The sequence below is a fragment of the Hyaena hyaena genome, unplaced genomic scaffold (genome assembly GCF_003009895.1).
Source record: "Hyaena hyaena isolate Hyena2069 unplaced genomic scaffold, ASM300989v1 scaffold_115, whole genome shotgun sequence".
Lineage (NCBI taxonomy): Eukaryota > Metazoa > Chordata > Mammalia > Carnivora > Hyaenidae > Hyaena > Hyaena hyaena.
In genome coordinates this window covers 522,260-543,485 of record NW_024080747.1, presented here as the reverse complement: position 1 = coordinate 543,485, position 21,226 = coordinate 522,260, and the positions used below count along the sequence as shown (strand labels likewise).

The 21,226-nt window shown below is 42.9% G+C and overlaps 1 protein-coding gene across 2 annotated transcripts in view; it reads left to right on the top strand.

The window, feature by feature from the left end:
• Positions 1–21,226, top strand: part of ALDH7A1 (aldehyde dehydrogenase 7 family member A1) — a 47,409-nt gene that overhangs the window by 9,461 nt on the left and 16,722 nt on the right. For both annotated transcript variants that reach the window (XM_039236697.1, XM_039236696.1), the window contains exons 4-9: positions 1,903–1,983; positions 2,748–2,871; positions 7,813–7,945; positions 9,265–9,309; positions 13,138–13,215; positions 16,774–16,871. In XM_039236697.1, the coding sequence (XP_039092628.1) occupies positions 1,903–1,983; positions 2,748–2,871; positions 7,813–7,945; positions 9,265–9,309; positions 13,138–13,215; positions 16,774–16,871 (559 nt within the window). The remainder of the gene's footprint in view (positions 1–1,902; positions 1,984–2,747; positions 2,872–7,812; positions 7,946–9,264; positions 9,310–13,137; positions 13,216–16,773; positions 16,872–21,226) is intronic.

Genomic DNA, 21,226 nt, shown 5'->3' with positions numbered 1-21,226 from the left:
ATAACACCCAGTGCTCATCCCCACAAGTGGCCCCCCCCACACCCATCAGTCCTCAGTTTTTGTCAGCATTCAAGAGTCTCTAATGGTTTGCCTCTCTCCCTTTCCCCCACCATTTCCCCCCTTCTTCTCCCCCTTGTTCCTCAGTTAAGGTCCTCCTAATCCTCCTATACGTGCAAACATATGGTAGTTGTCCTTCTCTGCCTGACTTATTTCGCTCAGCATAACACCCTCAAGGTCCATCCATGTTGCTACACATGGCCAGATTTCATTCTTTCTCATTGCCATGTAGTATTCCATGGTATAGATAAACCACATCTTCTTGATCCATTCGTCCGTTGATGGACACTTAGAATGCCTCGCTTATTATATCACCAGTGCCTGGCATTATTCTCATCACATAGTAGGTTCTCAGAAAATAGTGAGTGAATCATAATTTGAATGGGTTATGGGAATACTGTTTTGTCAGCTGAATCTAGGATTTGGGCATGTGCTGGAGGCCGGCTCCAGCAGGTCTAGAGGTCCCTGAAGGATGGACGGTGTCGGCAAGAGAGAGAGAGAGAGTGAGAGAGCCCCGAGATTCTTTCTGATCACCAGGCAGGCATCTCTGTCCTGTTTGTTTTGGTGTCTTTATTTATAGGTTAAATGATAGCATGACATCAGAAAAAGGAATTTTTACAGTGGATAACTCTTTGTGATAAGATGCTTTGGAAAGTGTACAGAAGCAGGTTTTACAAAAATATTCCTTCAGAACTGTTCCAGTCATAGTGAGGTTAAGTAAATCTTGTAACTAAAGAATTAACAGGGTATTCTTAGTAAAAGACAGGATACATATTTGTTCTAAGTTAATAACGCGCCAAGGTTAGGTCATAGGTTAAGTGTATAGATGGGCTAAGAGTCATTCTGTCTGGCTCTCAAGAGGACAAATGTTTTTGAGCTGGTTAATAAGTTGTTCATGGAAACCTATTTGATGCTGAATGTTATGAACACCATGGAGTCCCTAAATGTGTCAGCCTTTTGTTTTGGGGTTATGTTTTAGCTACTCTTAATCTGTCCTCATCCCAGCCACCTGTAAGGGAGGGTGTTTGCAGAAAGTAGGCCTTGGGGAAGGGACTACCATACATCACCAGTTAGAAAAGGTGTAAATATTAACTTAAGTTCTGCCCTTATCTGTTCCTTAACTCTAAATTAGGCTCTTTGTCTTGGGGCCAGGCTGAACTGTAACTCTTGTGTTCTTAACCCCCTTTCTTATCTAAGTCTTGGATCTGCAAGGCCCATAGGAAGAGCCTTCTGACAATCATCCACAGAGCTTTCATCTAAAATCTCTTTTGTAAAGGCAGGAATGTGCTTTTACTTATGAGGTATCTATGTTCAGAATATGGGTCTGATCTGGAATATTGTGAGGCCTTGTCAATACCAGCAGGCTCATTTCCAACATGATCCAGTAGTAGCAGAAAGAGATACCAGTTTTCTTTTCTTATGGCAGTATCTGTGCAAACACTGCCATTTCCTTGCTGTGACTGCCATCCAGAGAGACCAGTGCGGCTCCCGGCAGGGATGTAGTCATTTTGACCCATAAGAAGACATTGCTGGGAATCATAAAGGTTTACAGGTGTTTCAGATATTGTAAGCCTTTAAAGGGTCATTCCAAAGGTGTGTTCAGTCTCTGAGTTTCTCTGTGCATACAGCACAGTCCCTTGCTCTCCAGAAGCTGATCATCTGGATGTTTTCTGGGGCTATTGATCTCGGTTTAAGGGATGTGCCGTAATCACATCCTTGATGTGATCAGGAAGTCTTCTCATGGGTTTGTCCCTAGTTCTCTTACAGCACATCTGTCTCTACTACTGTGTGACAGACACGAGTTCACACTTTGAATCAGACGCTAAGATTCCATTCTCTCCTCAGGTTCCCGCTCCGAAGCGAGGAGAAGTAGTGAGACAGATTGGGGATGCCTTGCGAGAGAAGATCCAAGTACTAGGAAGTTTGGTAAAGTATTTTAGTGGTAAATACACAGTCCTTTGAGTGGGGAATCAGGCTGCTGTGCATTTGTGTTTAAGATTGTGATGCATAAGGAAAACAATTCACACATTTAAAACTCTTTAGGGGAGATATGAACAAGAGGAACAGGGAAAAATAAAGACAGTTATTGGGTGTTTTTTTTAATGTTTATTAATTTATTAAAAAATTTTTAATAATCTTTATTTATTTATTTATTTATTTTGAGAGAGAGAGACAGAATGCGACAGGGGAGGGGCAGAGAGGGAAGGAGATACAGAATCAGAAGCAGTCTCTAGGTTCTGAGCTGTCAGCACAGAGCCCGATGCGGGGCCCAAACCTACGAAAGCGAGTTCATGACCTGAGTTGAACTCGAATGCTTAACTGACTCAGTCACCCAGGTGCCCGACGTTTATTTATTTTTGAGAGACAGAGAGAGAGAGGGAGACACAGAATCTGAAGCAGGCTCCAGGCTCTGAGCTGTCAGCATAGAGCCTGATGTGGGGCTTGAACTCACGAACTGTGAGATCATGACCTGAGCCAAAGTCAAACGCTTACCTGACAGCCACCCGGGCACCCTGATTTTTGGGGTTTTTAAACTGTTAAGATAATAACAGACTTTCTGAAGTTCATTACCTTAACAAAAGAGACACAAAATATGGTTTGCTTCCCTGCCCCACCTCCCTGTCCCATAAATCTAGTATTTAAAACATGAATTGTGTTGGAAAAATGCTTCTTGGCTTTTTGTTTTTTAGGTGTCTTTGGAGATGGGGAAAATCTTAGTGGAAGGTGTGGGAGAAGTTCAAGAGTACGTGGATATTTGTGATTATGCTGTTGGCTTATCACGGATGATCGGGGGACCCATCTTGCCTTCTGAAAGTAAGCGGTGAAGTCAGTTAAACTAAGAGTTTTCGACTCTTACAGCTCCAAAATCTGTGCTGACTGTGAAGAGTTTGCAAAAGAGGAATTGCATATATCACATAAATATATGAAAATGTCTTTAATCTCTGTATGAACAAATGTAAATTAAAATGGGGAAACATGAAGTTTAAGAAGATCCTTCTTAAACTTTTAATTTTTTCTATATTTATTTTTATTTTTTAATTTTTAAAAATATTTATTTTTGAGAGAGAGAGAGTGAGCGAGAGGAGGCATGGGAGGGGCAGAGAGAGGTGGAGACACAGAATTGGAAGCAGGCTCCAGGCTGTGAGCTGTCAGCACAGAGCCTGATGCGGGGCTTGAACTCATGAACTGTGAGATCATGACCTGAGCGAAGTCAGATGCTTAATCAACTGAGCCACCCCTAAATTTTTCTATTTTTAAAGATAAAACTCTGTTTTGGCAAGTACATGGGTGAGAAGTCATTCTTTTATGGGGACTTTTGGTAACATGAATTACTGGTCCATGAGGAAAACAGTTTGAAAATCTATGCGAATGGCCTGAAATATTAATGCCAGTTTCAAGAATCTCATTTGACTAAATATCCTGAAATGTGACAAAGGTTTAGATGTAAAGATGTTCCTTGTAGTGTTAATAGGAAACATTTGAAATAATCTCAGGGCACCTGGGTGGCTTGGTTGGTTGGATGTCCAATTTCAGCTCAGGTCATGATCTCACAGTCTGTGAGTTTGAGCCCTTTGTCTGGCTTTGTGCTGACAGCTCAGAGCCTGGGGCCTGCTTCAGATTCTGTCTCCCTCTATCTCTGCCCCTCCCCTGCTCACATTCTGTGTCTCTCTTGGTCTCTCAAAAATGAATAAATGTTAAAAATTTTTTTTTTAAATGATCTCATTGCTATCTCCTATGACAAAAGTTAAGCTAATTTTGGTAGCCTATTTGCATATATGTGTGTATATATATGTATATTATCTTTTTTTGCTCTTTATGTTTATTTGTTTTGACAAAGAGCACACATGCACAGGAGGGGCAGGAGGGAGAGAGGGAGGGAGAGAATCCCAAGCAGGCTCTGTGCTGTCAGCTCAGAGCCCGGTGTGGGGCTCAAACCCACAAATCGTGAGACCATGACCTGAGCCGAAATCAAGAGTCAGATGCCTAACTGATTGAGCCATCCAGGTGCCCCAGTCTATTGGCATATATTAAAAGTCATACTTTGAGGAAGATTGTTTCCCCCAACTTCACACTTTTATGGGAAAGTTGAGTTTACTCGCTTTTAAATTATTTCAGTGGTTTTTTTTTTCCCTTAAGAGGTGATACATTTGTATCAGAAAATTGAAAAAGAATGATAAGATAAAGGATGCAGAGGTGTCTTATTACCCTCCTGGATACTCCCAAGCATCCTCGTGGAAGCAGTGAATGTTTCTGGTTTCTTACATATCTTTTTAGAACTTTTGTTTTTGGGTGGGCAAATACGTGTCTTTTAGTAACACAAACATGAGCAAGCGGTATGTTCTGTTCGCTACTTATTTTTTATTTAAGGTGTCTCAGATAGTTGCTTATTGTTCCACTAGGGGGCTTCCTTCCTCTTTTTTTATTAGTCTTTCGGTTGTCAGGACAGTAATTATTTTAGCCAGTTCCCAAATGATAGATGTGTGGGGTATTTTTCAATTTTTTGCTGTTACTCTGTTGCAATGACTGACCTTGTACTCTGAGGAGGTTTCAACAGTGAGGATAAGGGTTTATGTGATTTGGAAAGTTTGCATTGTTGATGGAGCAAAACAGGTGACTGCATGTCTGCATAGAAAGTACCAGGGATGGGGGCACCTGGGTGGCTCAGTTGGTTGGGTGTCCAACTTCGGCTCAGGTCATGATCTCACGGTTCGTGGGTTCGAGCCCTGCGTCGGGCTCTTTGCTGACACCTAGCTCGGAGCCTGGAGCCTGTTTCAGATTCTGTGTCTCCCTCTCTCTCTGACCCTCCCCTGCTCATGCTGTCTCTCTATCTCTCTCTCTCAAAAATAAATAAAATGTCAAAGAAAATAAAAAAAAAAGTACCATGGATGGAAGTCTGCCACAGCAGTCATGGTGTTTGTCTGTGTGTACCAGAATTGTTGATGGCTTCCTTGTTACTCTCTTCCTTCCTTTCTCCATCCTTCCCTCCTTCCTCCTCTTTCGCTTATTTCTTTTTTTTTTCCTAGTGTTTACTTATTTTTGAGAGACCAAGAGACAGAGCCCGAGCAGAGGAGGGGCAGAAAGAGGAGACATAGAATCTGAAACAGGCTCCAGGCTCTGAGCTGTCAGCACAGAGCCCAACGTGAGACTCGAACCCATGAGCTGTGAGATCATGACCTGAGCTGAAGTTGGATGCTCAACTGACTGAGCCACCCAGGCACCCCTTGTTTGTTTCTTTTAAATGTTTTTTTATTAATTTTGAGAGAGAGATGTAGTGAGTGGGGAGGGGCAGAGAGCGAGGGAGAGAGAGAGAATCCTAAATACAGGGCTCAAACTCAAGAAGTACGAGATCATGACCTCAGCTGAAATCAAGAGTTAGACGCTTAACCAACTGAGCCACCCAGGCGTTCCTCTTTTTTTTTCTTTTTATGTTTGTTTATTTATTTTGAGAGGGAGAGAGAGCATGCCAGCACACGAACACGAGTGGGGGAAGGGCAGAGAGAGCGGGAGACAGAATCCCAAGCAGGTTCTGTGCTTTCATCACACAGCCCGACACGGGGCTCGATCTTAGGAACCGTGAGGTTGTGACCTGAGACTAAACCAAGAGTCATATGCTTAACTGCCTGAGCCACCCAGGTGCCCCTATTGATCGTTTTTAATAGGTTTTTCTAGTTTAAAAAGTTAGTAAATTTCCAGTTTGGAGAAGTATACATCCGCAAACAAGGACCTTCTTTGATTTATACCTGCTGAAATGTCTGCCTCCCCAGTTAAAATCTTTTTCCATTGTTTACCTGTGTTTTAGGAGAGTAAATTGATTCATCATCTCTGCAGCGGCTTTGCGGGTAACTTGGACCTCACTGATGTAGTAAATGCTAACTGAGTGTCCAGGAGGTGCCAGGTGGGCGCAGAGGTGACACGGTCACTAAGGCCTTGTCCTTGTCCTAAAGGAATTTACAAGCTTGAGGATTCTTAATGTTTTAAGGTGGGAGGCAAGTGGGAACCAAGTAATAGGAGGGGTATAACCAAGCAAGGCCTGCAGTGGGGTGCAGGTGGGGCCCTGAGCCAGTCTTGTGGGTGGGGATGGGGGGAGGTCAGAAAAGGCCCCTTGGAGACCGTAATCCAGGGTAAGGCGTCAAGGAAGAGAGGGGTGGGGTGCTGGGCAGGGTGGTCTTACGCTGGGATGCAGCTGAAATAAGCTGGGAGAATGTGGCTTATTTGGGCCGCTGCCGTGGTTCGACACGGCTTGCAGGCACCATTTGAGCGGGGAGGCAGGGTGGAGAGGGGCCCCTGGGAAGGCACTTTTCCTGGTGAGGAATTTGGACTTTGTGCTGAGGGCTGTTAGGGTAGTGATGCGGACACCGCAGAGTTCTAGGCAGGGGATCGAGGTCATCTGGGCTGTCCTGCGCTCTGTGGGGAGAAGGACAAAGGAGGGGGGCAGGCGAGGAGGAGGCAGGAAGAGGCTGTGTCAGCACCTCATCTGGCGGGGTGGGGGTGGGGGATTGAGGTGCCTCGAGTAAAGGAGGGCAGGCACCCTGTTCTCACAGCGGGAGTGTGGCCAGAAAGATGGACTGCTGGGAGCACCGCCTTCCAGTTGGTGTGTGGCTTTAACTCCATTTGTGAGCTGTCCCCCTCCTCGTTCCAGTTAATTGCTCCAGCTGCCTTTGATTAAAATAGGCCCTTTGGGACGCCTGGGTGGCTCAGTTGGTTAAACTTCTGATTTTGGTTTGGGTCATGATCTTAACCATTTGTGGGAGTTTAAGCCCTGTGTCGGGCTCTGTGCTGACAATGCGGGGCCTGCTTCAGATTCCCTCTCTCTCCTCTTCTCCCCCTCTCCCTCCCTCCCTCTCTCTTTTTTTCTTAAATGTTTTATTTATTTCTAGGAGAGAGAGAGAGAGAGAGAGACAGCATGAGCAGGGGAGGGTCAGAGAGAGAGGGAATCACAGACTCTGAAACAGGCTCCAGGCTCTGAGCTGGCAGTCAGCACAGAGCCCTATGCTGGGCTCGAACCCACGAACCTCGAGATCATGACCTAAGCGAAAGTCGGACGCTTAACCGACTAAGCCACCCAGGCGCCCCTCCCTCCCTCCCTCTCTGTTCCTCCCCTGCTCACACTGTCTTTCTATCAAAAAAACAAGGAAATAAGCTTTAAATAAATAAATAAGTAAACTTTTTAAAAAAATAGGCCCTTTGTGGGATGGTGGGTGATGTTCCACGTAAAACTTGTATACAACGATACACATATTTGTCTTTGTAGTTCCCAGTTTTCCATATGAATGTGAACACGTGTGCAGGTCACTCATGTAACGGATATGTAATTCGTAGAACTGTTCTTATTTCTAATAAGTGAGTGTCCTTGCCTTCATTTGGAGAGGCTGGCCAAGGGCCTTACAGGCAATGTGAAGAACAGAGCCCAGTTCCTTCTCCTGCCCTTTGCAGTCACCTTACCCTGGGCACCTCTCATCACCTCTTTGAGGTTTCCTCGCCTCTCAGACGATGCTGATCTGATCCGCACAGAGTTCCTGTGAGGATCAGAGGCATGATGGCATCCTTATAGTCATAACAGCTCTTACAGTATACTAATTCATGTGTCCGTATCTACCACCCGTGTAGAGTGAGCCGCCGGAAGGTAACTGGAATCCCCTCCTGGTCTTGTGCACCTTTGCTCTGAAAATGAATGCTTTCAGACTCTGTTACTAATACCATCAAGTGCATTAAGTGAATATGCTTAAGCACTGTCCACGCCTTCCCCTTCTTCAGGACCTGGCCATGCCCTCATTGAACAGTGGAATCCTGTAGGCCTGGTTGGCATCATCACTGCGTTCAACTTCCCTGTGGCTGTGTATGGCTGGAACAATGCCATCGCAATGATCTGTGGCAATGTCTGCCTTTGGTAAGACCTGCTTTTTTTTTTTTTTTTAGACATTTATTTTTTTTTAAATAATTTTTTTTTAATGTTTTATTTATTTTTGAGAGACAGTGAGAGACAGCATGAGCAGGGGAGGGTCAGAGAGAGAGGGAGATACATAATCCGAAGCAAGCTCCAGGCTCTGAGCTAGCTCTCAGAGCCTGACGCGAGGCTCAAACCCACGAACTGTGACTTCCAACCTGAGCTGAAGTCAGACGCCCAACCGGCTGAACCATCCAGGCGCCCTGACATTTATTTATTTTTGAGAGACAGCAAACGACAGCGTGAGTAGGGGAGGGGCAGAGAGAGGGAGACGCAGAATCGGACCAGGCTCCAGGCTCTGAGTTAGCTGTCAGCCCAGAGCCGATGTGGGGCTCAGACTCCCTGTGAGATCATGACCTGAAATGAAGTTGGATGCTTTACCAGCTGAGCCACTCAGGCACCCAACACTGGATATATTCTTTATACCACATCCTGCAAATAGAAAACCAAGTTAGGAAGTTGAAAGGAAAAAAAAAAAAAAACTTGGGAAGAGTCCCAACCCTCATTGTGAAATTTGACTTATTTTTTTCCCATTCAATAAAAATTTCATACTGACTTCCCGAGTGATTTTACTGCCCTTGACCATTGTTCCTATTGGTACATTAACTTTTACCTGTCTGTAAAATATGTGACAGTAGAAATTAGTTGGGAAAATGTCTGTATTTTGTAGATGAAAAAAGAGTTGCTTGTTTTGGGCTTCCAAGTTGAGTGGGAAAAATGAGATCAGGAAGGCCAGGACAGTTGTCATTGCCCGTTTGGCATCTGTTCTACTGGTCATTAACTTAACGTTAATGTTGTGTTCGGTTGAATATACTCAAAGCCTGCCTACAGAAGCCAGGCATCGTTGGGAGATTAATGATTTGGCTCAGTGTTGCCAAAGGGACCCATGCTTTTCAATGTTTTAATCCATAAAGACTAGTGTGGTTTTCCCAGCCCCTTGAGCCTTCCGAGGACCTCATAAAGTTCATGTTGATAGATTTCCATTTCCGTAATTGCCAGAGGCTAATCTAACAGTTGCTGTGATCATTGCAGCAGGCAGGTTCAAAATTGCTTGGTGCCATTTTTATATTTTTCAAAGTTTTGTAGTCCCTGAGGTCCCAAAAACACAAAGCTCAAGGACAGATTTTGATTTCGTTTCTTACCAGGGTCTGTGGTTTAATTGGGCAGAACTTTTCACAAAGTCTTGGTTCTGCTTGATAATAAAAGGGACTTATGGTTTCCACCAAATTAAGTTGCCTTTTTTTTTTTTTAATCCTCTCAAGGAAAGGAGCTCCAACAACTTCCCTCATTAGTGTAGCTGTGACCAAGTAAGTATGTGTGGCTTTCTTTTTCCTGAGTATTGAATTATCGGAAAAGGTGGTTGATAGACACTGAGTTTTAATCTAGTGTGGAATGGTCATATTTAGTTAAGCATGGAACTTGGATGACCTTTTTTCCCCTTGGCGTGTATTCACTTTTTTTTTTTTTTTTTTTTTTAATGATTGGGAAGGAGAAGGAAAGGGAATGAGTGGGGAAGGGGCAGAGAGAGAGAGGGAGACAGAGAACCCTAAGCAGACTCCATGCTGACAGCAGAGAGCCCGATGCAGGGGCCAAACTCATGAACAGGGAGATCGTGACCTGAGCTGAAGTTGGTTCCTTAACTGATTGAGGTACCCGGGTGCCCCTGTAATAACTTTTCTATCATTTTATGATATATGGAGCCCTTGCCGAGCTCTGTAATGGAACTCTTTGGAAACAAGCCCGATATTGATGAACATGTCGAAATTGGGCTCTTCAAAACCTTTATGTCTTTTGGGAAATAAAGCCAAATCCATTGGAAAGAAAATACCTTACAGTTTAGGGACTGTATTTAGCAACTTATAAACATGTTCCTGGTTTGGATTTTTACCCAGCTAATACTCTTATGGCTTTTGTTTAATAGGTGGTTGGCAAAACAGAAAGAAAGAGTTCTTATACTGTTCTGCTGACTCTTTTTTTTCTTTTAAATTTTTTAATGTTTAGTTTATTTTTGAGAGAGACAGAGTGTGAGTGGGGGAGGGACAGAGAGAGAGGGAGACAGAATCCGAAGCAGGCTCCAGGCTCTGAGCTGTCTGCACAGAGCCCGATGCGGGGCTCGAACTCCCAAACCGTGAGGTCAGTGACCTGATCTCAACCCACTGAGCCATCCAGGTGCCCCAATACTGACTCTTCTAATACTATCTAAAATGTATTTCATGTGTTGATTGCAAAGGCTATTCAGTCATTTTTGAGAACTTGACAGCTCTGATTAGGTCATAAAATCAGTGTTACTGGTTTATTGTTGCAGAACTTAGACTCTCTATAGAATATGATGCTGTCTCCCTGCATAGAGTAGTGACTGTTGACCCTTCTTGATGTTCCATTGGCTGCATCATCTGCAGTCTCTGATTTAAGAATAGCTGGTGGAAAGCTTGTGAAATCTTTATGGAAGAGGGTCCTTGGATATTAGAAGTCCATTGAGGAACAGTGGCATAGGAATTGACACGGGGGCTGAAAGACAGTAGTGTGTCTTAGCATTTACTTGAAAGGAATACGTGATATTGAGGAAACTTTATCCTCCAAGGCAAGATAATTAAATAATTACTTATAATAATTAAAATGTATGACTGTAATTATACTTAAATTATTATTAAGTATTAAAGACGACTCTGCACAACACATGAGACAAAACACATCTATAAAAATGATGAGATACCTTAAAAAAAGACCCAAAACAGTTAATGTCGACAGAGTGAACAGACTTACTGATTGTTGTTATGCAGCTTTGTTTTAAGTTTATTTTTTTATTTGGGGGAAGAGAGAGAGTGAAGAGGTGAGGGGCAGAGAGAGTGAAGGAGAGAGAATCCCAAGCAGGCTCCGCACTATCATCACAGAGCCTGACCATGAGATCATGATCTGAGCTGAAGTCAAGAATGGAATGCTTAACTGAGCACCCAGGTGCCCCATCAGTCGGTTTAAAATATTTATTTTGATAATGGTTTCAAATGTTCTACACGATTGCTGCTTTGAGCTTATTTATTTGCTCTAAACAGTTTGAAGGATTTGAAATGGTCCTATGGGAGCTTGGCTGATGTTTTAGGTAATTGAGAATGTTACCTGATTCTGTTAGAGAAGACAGTAAGTAAAGTGATGCTAGATTTTGCTGGAATTAACCAAGGGTGCTGTAGTTAACCACCAGTTCCTAAATTCAGCTAAATGTTCAGATTCCTAGATGAACAGTGGCTACACATTGTACCTTTTTCTATTCATAAAGAGGTAGAAAAGAGCATAGTTTGCCAGGAGAGAGAGTGTCCGGCATTTCTCTTTATTCTGAGTCTTTATAACATTTTATGCAGGAGTAAGGAGATGAGATCTGCTTTGGGCAGGTGTGAGGCTTGCTCTGGCTCAAAAGCCTGCTGACCCACAAGAACCAGAATGTCTTAGAGAAAATCCATAGTCAGAGTTCGGTTACCTACCAGAGACATGAAGTTATGAAAGTCTCTGTGCTCAGGGAAGACCAGAAAGCCTGAGGCTCCCATTTACAGTTCTCACGTTAGGCCAGTCCAGATGGAGTTGACCAGTCAGGGGTCGTTTCTATCCTAAGTCATGCTATGTCTGTGTAGCACTGGTGACCCTCTGACATTGACCAGGTGACCTGGGCAGCAGAATGAGAGAGTTTACCCAAAGTTAGAGGCTCATGCAGTAGGGAAAAGGGTTTTGTAAACCCACAGACACAGAGTAGAATCCTGACCCTTCAAAACTGACCCATCTCTTTGTGCAAACAGTGTATATACCCCAAGTCTGTGGAAAAAACCGTACAACCTGACATCTAGGCTCAGACATTACAACTGCCAGTAACGTGGTCCTTGGTGGGCAGGAGAAAAGAAAACCACTCAAAAGGACAGTTTTGGGGACACTTGAAGAATTTATGTTTAACAATAGTATCTTTTTCTTATGGAAGTAGGTTTTTTTTTTAAATTTGGATTTTTAAAAAAATTCAAACAAATTAGAAAACCTAGCCAGAAGGTTAGGATGATTGATGAATAGAGAATCTTCCGAAAGCTTAGAATGAATGAAAGAGAAACCAGAATTACTGGAGCCATTTTTTACAGCTCCTCATCAGATTTCAGTTGTATTGAACTGTGTTTATTATTTTAACTCTAATAGAATACATTGTATTATTCAGCGTTTAAAGAATAAACTGTGCTGGCCCACAGTGCTTGAGCCTGGAGGGTGCTGATACTTGTTTAGTAAAGGATTTTGTTGGTGTGAAGCTAGTGGACACTAGTCTTGAACTTGCTTAGCTCCCTCTGCTGTATGTGCTGCGCAACTACACTAGGTTTGGGGACCTTTTTGTTTCATCCTTTACCACTTTCCTGGCTAGCCTCTCTCTGCACACATGTGTTGGAACTTCATTTGCTAATGGGAGACTACCTTCTTCCTTTTTATTTCTTTGCCATCATTTTAATGAATTTGTGGCAAGAGAAAAAAAATGCCCTATGCTCACTCTGTCATCTTGAGCTAGACGTATATTCCTACTTCGGCAGAAAAATCTTTTTCTTTTTTTTTTCTTAAATAGTTTATTGTCAAGTTAGTTTCCACATAACACCCAGTGCTCATCCCAGCAAGTGTCCTCCTCCATGCCCATCCCCCCCTTCCCCTCTCCCGCACCCCCATCAGCCCTCAGTTTATTCTTAATATTTAAGAGTCACTTATGGTTTGTCTCCCTCCCTCTTCTTAACTACTTTTTCTCCCTTTCCCTCCCCTGTGGTCCTCTGCTAAGTTTCTCCTGTTCCGCATATGAGTGAAAACATGTGGTATCTGTCCTTCTTTGGCAGAAAATCTTTGAAAACAGTGAGCCCTTAAACTATGTGACCAAAGCATTGTATCTTTTATTTATTTTGCATGTGTTTTTTTCTTCTAAAGATTTTAGGGGGAAAAGAATTCTGCTTTTAAGTGTTGGAAAACCTCGTTTTATTCTACTATGTGAGGTGAAATGCAGGCCTGCATGTTTGGGGTGGGAGGGAGGGAGAACATTGAAAAGGGAAAGTCAGGCGGTTGGGAATTATTCCTAGTTTTAGAAAAACCCTTAGGAATTAAATTGTTTTCTTTCTTAGTAATTGCTTTTTCCTTTCTAGGATAATAGCTAAGGTTCTAGAGGACAACAAGCTGCCTGGTGCTATTTGTTCCTTGACCTGTGGTGGAGCAGATATAGGGTAGGTCAGCGGGCCCTGTATTTCTTTCTTTGAAGGACTCCAGGTTGACTGATTACAATCATTTGTTTTTAAATGTTTTTTTATTTTCTTGTTTATTTTAGTTTATTTTAATGTTTTATTTATTTCTGAGAGAGAGAGAGACGGCATGAGCAGGGGAGGGTCAGAGAGAGAGGGAGACACAGAATCTGAATCAGGCTTTGAGCTGTCAGCACAGAGCCCGACGCAGGGCTGGAACCCACAAACTGCGAGTTCATGACCCGAGGGGAAGTCAGACGCTTAACCAACTTGAGCCACCCAGGGGCCCCAGAATTAGCTTTATTAGATTAATGAAACCTAGTACAGCTGAGGAGGTGTGAGTGGTGTTTTTAGAATCATTATTATTATGTATCTTATTGAGCTTTGTCTTTATTAGCTTTGTTGGGGGAAGAGTAAGAATTATTTTTTTAAATTGCCCGGAGCTGCTTGTGTAAGGTGCTTACAGCCTAAAGTAAGAAACTGCTGTAACATTGAGAAGCCTCTGGCTTCCTAACACTGGATTTATAAAGGTGCTTACTTATAAAGCAAAGCTGTGGAGTTGGAGTCTGGTGTCTTCCTCCCCCTGCAGGGATCCTGTCCTATTGTCTAGGTTCTTCAGCTGAACAAAAAAGGGAGCCCTGGGAATATAGCCTTTTTTAAAAAATGTATTGTTTTTAAAAAATTGCTATATAAGTCACATACCATGAAATTCTGTCTTTAAAAAGGTACAGTTGAGTGGTTTTTAGAATATTCAATGTTTCACAGCCATCACCATTATCTTATTTGAGAACATTTTCTTTTTTTTTAATGTTTTATTCATTTTTCAGAGAGAGAGAGAGAGAGAGAGACAGCATGAGTAGGGGAGGGTCAGAGAGAGAGGAAGACACAGAATCCGAAAGAGGTTCCAGGCTCTGAGCTGGCTGTCAGCACAGAGCCTGACGCGGGGCTCATACCCATGAACCGCGGGATCATGACCTGAGCCAAAGTCGGTTGCTTAATGGACTGAGCCACCCAGGCGCCCCGAGAACATTTTCATTTCACCAAAAAGGAACTTCGCACGCATTAGCACTCACTTACCATCCCCTCTTCCCCTGGCAACCACGCCTCTACTTTCTATCTCTATATATGGGCCTCTTTGGGACATTTCAGGTAAATGGAATCATATAACCTGTGGCCTTTTGTGTCTGGTTTCTTTAACTCAGCATAATATCAGAGCCCTTTTAAAGTTGGGAACTGATTCTTCCCTGAATCACGGTGAAAGTGAAAGTTGTTACTACTGGCTGACACTTCATTTGTTTAAGATTTTATTTTTAAGTTATCTTTACATCCAACGTGGGGTTGGAACTCAAAATTATAAGATCTAGAGTCCTGTGCTGTACCCGCCAAGGCAGCCAGGTGCCCCTGGCTTAGACTTTAATTAGGTGTGGTTTCATAGTGGGTCACACAGGTGTGCTTAAAATGTTGGTCTCCCTCCGTCACTTTCACCATACTACTCCACCTACTGGTCAGTCTCAAAAAAATACATATACATAAATAGATCAATCAGCCTTTTTTTTATAAAAATGAGAACATGTTAGGAAATGACAACTTTTGGGGCGCCTGGGTGGCTTAGTCGGTTAAGCATCCGACTTTTGCTTAGGTCATGGTCTCTCGGTTCATGGGTTCGAGCCCCGCGTCGGTCTCTGTGCGGACTGCCAGCTCAGAGCCTGGAGCCTGTTTCAGTCTGTGTCTCCCTCTCTCTCTGACCCTCCCCTGCTCACGCTGTCTCTCTCTCTCCTAGAAATAAATAAAACATTAAAAAAAAAAAAAGGAAATGACAACTTTCACATATAGAGCACATTCTGAAATACTATCTAAATGTCATTTATAAAATGAATAGAGGGGCACCTGGGTGGCTCAGTCGGTTAAGCATCCGACTTCAGCTCAGGTCATGATCTCATGGTTCGTGGGTTTCAGCCCCGCGTCGGGCTCTGTGTTGACAGCTCAGAGCCTGGAGCCTGCTTCAGATTCTGTGTCTCCCTCCCTCTCTGCCTTTTACCCGTTAGCACTCTGTCTCTCCAAAGTAAATAAATGTTTAAAAAAATAAATAAATAGTATTTCCTTTGACCTAGTCTTTTTTGCACTTTGTAATTTGTTTTTTTAAAATGTTTATTTACTTATTTCTGAGAGAGAGAGAGAGAGAGAAGGAGACAGATTCCAAAGCAGGCTCTGCACTGTCACTGCAGGGCCAATGTGGGTGTTGAACCCACGAACCCCAAAATTGTGAGCTGAGCTAAACTCAAGAGTTGGATACTTAACCAAGTGAGCCACCCAGGTGCCACTCTTTCTTGCACTTAAAAAAAAATTTTTTTTTAAATGTTTTTTATTTATTTCTGAGAGAGAGAGACAGCATGAGCAGGGGAGGGTCAGAGAGAGAGGGAGACACAGAATCTGAAATAGGCTTCAGGTTCTGAGCTGTCTGCCTGCACAGAGCCTGATGAGGGTCTTGAACCCACGAACTGTGAGATCATGACCTGAGCCAAAGTTGGACATTTAACCGACTGAGCCACCCAGGCGCCCCTCTTTCTTGCACTTTGAAACATCTAGGCCTTCACGTTGGTCTCGGACTAGCTCAGATAGAGTAGTGTTTGCAGGCATGCGTTTAGTAATAGGCACTGTGAGTATCCGTATCCGTGCTCATGTTTGCTGGGCTGAACATGGGGAAGTCTCCATGTATAACCTCATCAAGGTGTTCCAGCCTTAATATAAGTCTGATGCTGTGGGTACCCTGCATGGTCCATACCAAATCCTTTGAAGCCCAGAACCAGGAGCCAGGTGGATCAGGTCAAGAGGATCTGGTTTAGATTTCTTCGAGGTAACTGGAAATCCTAGCACAGTCTTTATTAAGTGAGCTTCCATGAGAGATACTTAGGATGTTTCCCTGCAACCTTCACATTTTTAATTCTTAAAGGAATTAGTAGTTGGGGACTCTGCAGAATAACTGGGATGTTAATTAAGGAAGTGTTAAGGTCATAATATATAGGAAGGACTTTCGTCTTTCACAATGTCCTCAAGGTGATTTCAGTTTATGGAAAGCTCCCAGGATAGGCTGTTGTGCTGCATGGCTCTGCCTGTGAACATCTAGTTAATTTTCTTTAAAATAGATATATATTTTTTTGCATTTATTTATTTTTGAGAGACAGAGCATGAGGAGGGGAGGGGCAGAGATAGAGGGAGGGAAGGAGGGAGGAAGACACAGACTCTGAAGCAGGTACCAGGCATTGAGCTGTCAGCCCTGAGCTGGACTTGGGGCTCAAACTCATGAACTGTGAGATCATGACCTGAGCCGAAGTCGGATGCCCAACCGACTGAACCACTCAGGCGCCCCTCTAGTTCATTTTCATGAAAACTTTCCCTCACATCCTTGGGATAGACTTGCTTGTATCTTTGATCGAGTGTCTCCATGATGAGGAAGTGTTCTGACATGGAATCTGAAATGATTCCAGTAGGTGGCCCTGTTACTGGGTTTCTCTGATGTGGGTGACCATGTTTATTGCCCTGCAGCACTGCAATGGCCAAAGATGAGCGGGTGAACCTGCTGTCCTTCACCGGGAGCACCCAGGTGGGAAAACAGGTGGCCCTTATGGTGCAGGAGAGGTTTGGTAAGTGTTGCCTTTTTTTTTAAATTTTTTTTCTAATGTTTTTTATTTATTTCTGAGAGAGAGAGCGAGAGAGAGACAGCATGAGCAGGGGAGGGTCAGAGAGAGAGGGAGACACAGAATCTGAAACAGGCTCCAGGCTCTGAGCTAGCTGTCCGCACAGAGCCCGACGCAGGGCTCGAACCCATGGACAGGGAGATCATGACCTGAGCCGAAATCCACAGCCTAACATTTAACGGAGCCACCCAGGTGCCCGCCAAAGGCCCTGCTTTTAAACAGCAGGTTTACAAACCACTAGAGCTAATAACTACAATCAGGAAGGTTACAGGATACAAGATCATGATACAAATATCACTTGCATTTGTTTACTTTAACAATGCGCATTCTGAAAATGAAATTCTGAAGACAGTTCCACTTATACTAGTGTCAAAAAGAATAAAACACTTAAGAATAAATTTAACAAGGGTTCCTGGCTGGCTCAGTTGGTAGAGCATGTGACTTTTCATCTCAGGGTTGTGAGTTCAAGCCCCATGTTGGGCATGGAGATTACTTAAAAATAAAATCTTTAATGGGGCGCCTGGGTGGCTCAGTCGGTTGAGCGTCTGACTTTGCTCAGGTCATGATCTTGTGGATCGTGGGTTTCCTGTCTCGCGGCAGGCTCTTTGCTGACACCTAGCTCGGAGCCTGGAGCCTGTTTCAGATTCTGTGTCTCCCTCTCTCTCTGACCCTTCCCTGCTCACGCTGTCTCTCTCCCTCTCTTAGAAAAAAAAAAATCTAAAAAAAATAAGAAATTTAATGAAAGAAGTTGAAGTCTTTGTAGAAAGTACTACAAAGTATCATTGAAAGTAATTAAAGAAGACTTAAGTCAATGTAAAGATGTCCCGTTTTCTCTGTTTGGGAAACTTAATATTATTAGCCTAAGATCAATACTGCCCAGGTAATCTACAGATTCATTGCAGTCCCTTTCCAAATGTCAACTGGCATTCTTCTTGCAGAATGACAGGCTGATCCTAAGATTCAGAGGAAATGCAAAGGACTCCAAGCAGCCAAAATAATATTGAACAAGGAAAACAAAGGGGGACTCCTACATCCTGATAACACAACTTAGGATAATAAATAGAGTAATCAAGACTATGTACTCGTATAAGGACAGACATAAAGATCAGTGGAATAATGGTCCAGAAATAAACCCTTAGAGTTACACTTAGTTGATTTTTGATAAGGCTGCCAGGACATTTCATTGGGGGAAAAACTAGTCCTTTTAATAAACAGTGCTGAGACCACTAAATATCCCATGTATGTGAGTATGAAATTAGACCCCCTCCTCTTCCTATACCCAAAAATTGACTCCTGATGTATCAAAGACCTGATTGTAAGAGCCATAACCATCAAACTCTTAGAAGAAAATGTAGGAATAGGTTTTTGTGACCTTGGACTAGGCAATAGTTTCTTGGGTATGACCCCTAAAACACAACCAACACAAGATAGACTTCATCAAAAATAAAAACTTACGTGCTTCAAAGGATACTATCGAAAAAGTGGAAAGAACAACCTACAGAATGGGAAAAGTTATTTGCAAATCCTTTATCTGATAAGAGATTGGTACCTAAAATAAATAAAGGACTCTTCCAATTCAACAATATAAAACACAACCCAGGGGCACCTGGGTGGCTCAGTTGGTTAAGGCTCTGATTCTTGATTTCAGCTCATATCATGATCTCAGGGTTTGTGAGTTTGAGCCCAAATCTGCTTAAATAGTGCAGAACCTGCTTGTGATTCTCCCTGTGTCTCTGTCTCTCTCTGTCTCTCTCTCTCTGCCCCTCCCCCACCTCTCTCAGATATAAATAATAAACATTGAAAAAAATTAACCAATATATCCAACCCTAGAGTAGTAGATAAGTAAAATTTAGTCCATCATCATGGCAAAATACTTTTCAGTGATTTTTTTTTTTTAACCGCCTTTAACAACTTAGGGAAAAGGTGTAAGCAAATTAGTTTGTATGATCTCAAGCAATCAAGTAAATAGAAACGAAAAGCGAGGAGATTTGAAGGCACTATACCAAATTAAAAAAAAAAATTAATGTTTATTTATTTTTGAGAGACAGAGACAGAGCTTGAGTGGGGAGAGGCAGAGAGAGGGAGACACAGAATCTGAAGCAGGCTCCAGGCTCTGAGCTGTAAGCACAGAGCCCAAACTCTCGAACCTTGAGATTATGACCCGAGCCATAGTTGAACGCTTAACCGACTGAGCCACCCAGGTGCCCCGGCACTGCACCAAATTATGAGGAGAAATTTCATGATAACTTAGGAGCCAAAGCTTTTTGCCTGTTTGATACTTTCTGATTAAAACTGTTTTTTTCTGCAATGAGCACATACTTGTTTTCAAGTTTATTTGTTTTCAGAGAGATGGAGTGAGGGAGAAGGAGTGAGCATGAGCGGGAGAGAGGCAGAGAGGAAGAGAGAATTGCCATGCAGGCTTCACATGGTCACTGTAGACTTCGATGTGGGGCTTGATGCTGTGAACTGTGAGATTATAACCTGAGCCGAAATCAAGAGTCAGATCCATAACTGACTGAGCCACATGACCACATCATTTTTTAACTTTTTGTATTGTGGTAAAAGAAGTATGTATGTGTGTGTGTGTGTGTGTGTATGTATAAATAAATATATATATATGTTTATGTTTTACATGTAATATAAAATTATCATTTTAACCATTTTAAGTGCATACTTCTGTGGCATTAAGTACATTTTCACTGTTGTGCCACCATCACCATTATCCATGTCCAGACCTGTTTTCTTTTCCCAGTGTTATCCCCATTAAAAACTAACTCCACGTTTCTGCCTTCTTCCAGCCCTTGGCAGTCATCATTCTCCTTTTTCTCTTTGTGGATTTGACTGTTCTAAGAATCTGCTAGAAGTAGACTTCCCACCCAGTGTTTGTCCTTTTGCGACTGGCTTCCTTCATGTAGCATGTCTTAAAGGTTGCAGCATGGGTCAGAATTTTCTTCCTTTTTAGGGTGGAATGATATTCCATTGTATGTATTTACCACATTTTGTTGATTCATTCATTTATTTATATTTTATTTTTTTAATGTTTATTTTTGAGAGAGAGAGAGAGAGAGAGAGAGAGAGCGTGAGCAGAGGAGAGGCAGAGAGAGAGAGGGAGACACAGAGTCTGAAACAGGCTCCAGGCTTTGAGCTGTCAGCACAGAGCCTGATGTGGGGCTCGAACTCACAAACCGTGACATCATGACCTGAGCTGAAGTTGGACACTTAACTGACTTAGCCACCCAGGTGCTCCAGTTTGTTAATTTATTGATAGACACTTGGGCTGCCTCCACTTTGCAGCTCTTGGTTTTTGTTTTTATTTTTGTCTTCACCTTGTAGCCATTATGAACAGTGCAGCTGTGAGCATAGGTGTCTACCTGTCTGTTCAAGTTCCTCTTTTCACTTCTTTTGGTTAGTACCCAGAAGTGGATGGTAATTCTATGATTCTTTTCTTGGGAAGTTACACAGTTTTCCACAATGACTGCTCCATTTCACACTGTGGAATTTGGGGAGGGGATATAATTACACATTTAGAGAAAAGTTACATGACTAACACAAGGAATTCCTTTATACCCTTTAACAAAATGCACCGACTGCTTACTTGTTTCTGCATTAATTTCAACACTTTCTTTCTCTCCCGCAGCACGCACTCACATAAACTGGGTGCGTATTGTTTTTTAACCTTTGGAGAAAGGTGAAGACATTGTGTTTCTTTACCACTAAGTACTTTGGTATATTTCTTAAAAATAAGGACATTGTGCCATATAACTATGTATGATGAAGTTATTAAAATCAAGAAATTTGACATCAATGCAATCCTTAGGCAACAGTTAAGAAAAATTAAAAAAAAAATTTTTTTCACGCTTATTTATTTTTGAGAGACAGAGCATGAGCGGGAGGAGGGGGAGGGACAGAGGGAGAGGGAGACACAGAATCTGAAGCAGGCTCTAGGCCCTGAGCTGTCAGCACAGAGCCCAATACAGGGCTCTAACCCAGAAACTGAGATCATGACCTGAGCTGAAGTCAGATGCTTAACTGCCTGAGCCACCCAGGCACCCCAAGAAAATTTTGTGTAATGTTTGTTTATATTTGAGAGAGCACGAGCAAGTGGGTGAGGGGCAGGGCAGGGCAGAGCGGGAGGGAGGGAATCCAAAGCGGGCTCCTTGCTGAAAGTGGAGCGTCCAGTGCGGGGCTCAAACTCAATCCATGAGACCATGACCTGAGCCAAAGTTGGACACACAACCGACTGAGCCACCCAGGCGCCCCCTTATGCTACAGTTTAAATCATAAAATAAATAGGTGTGCCT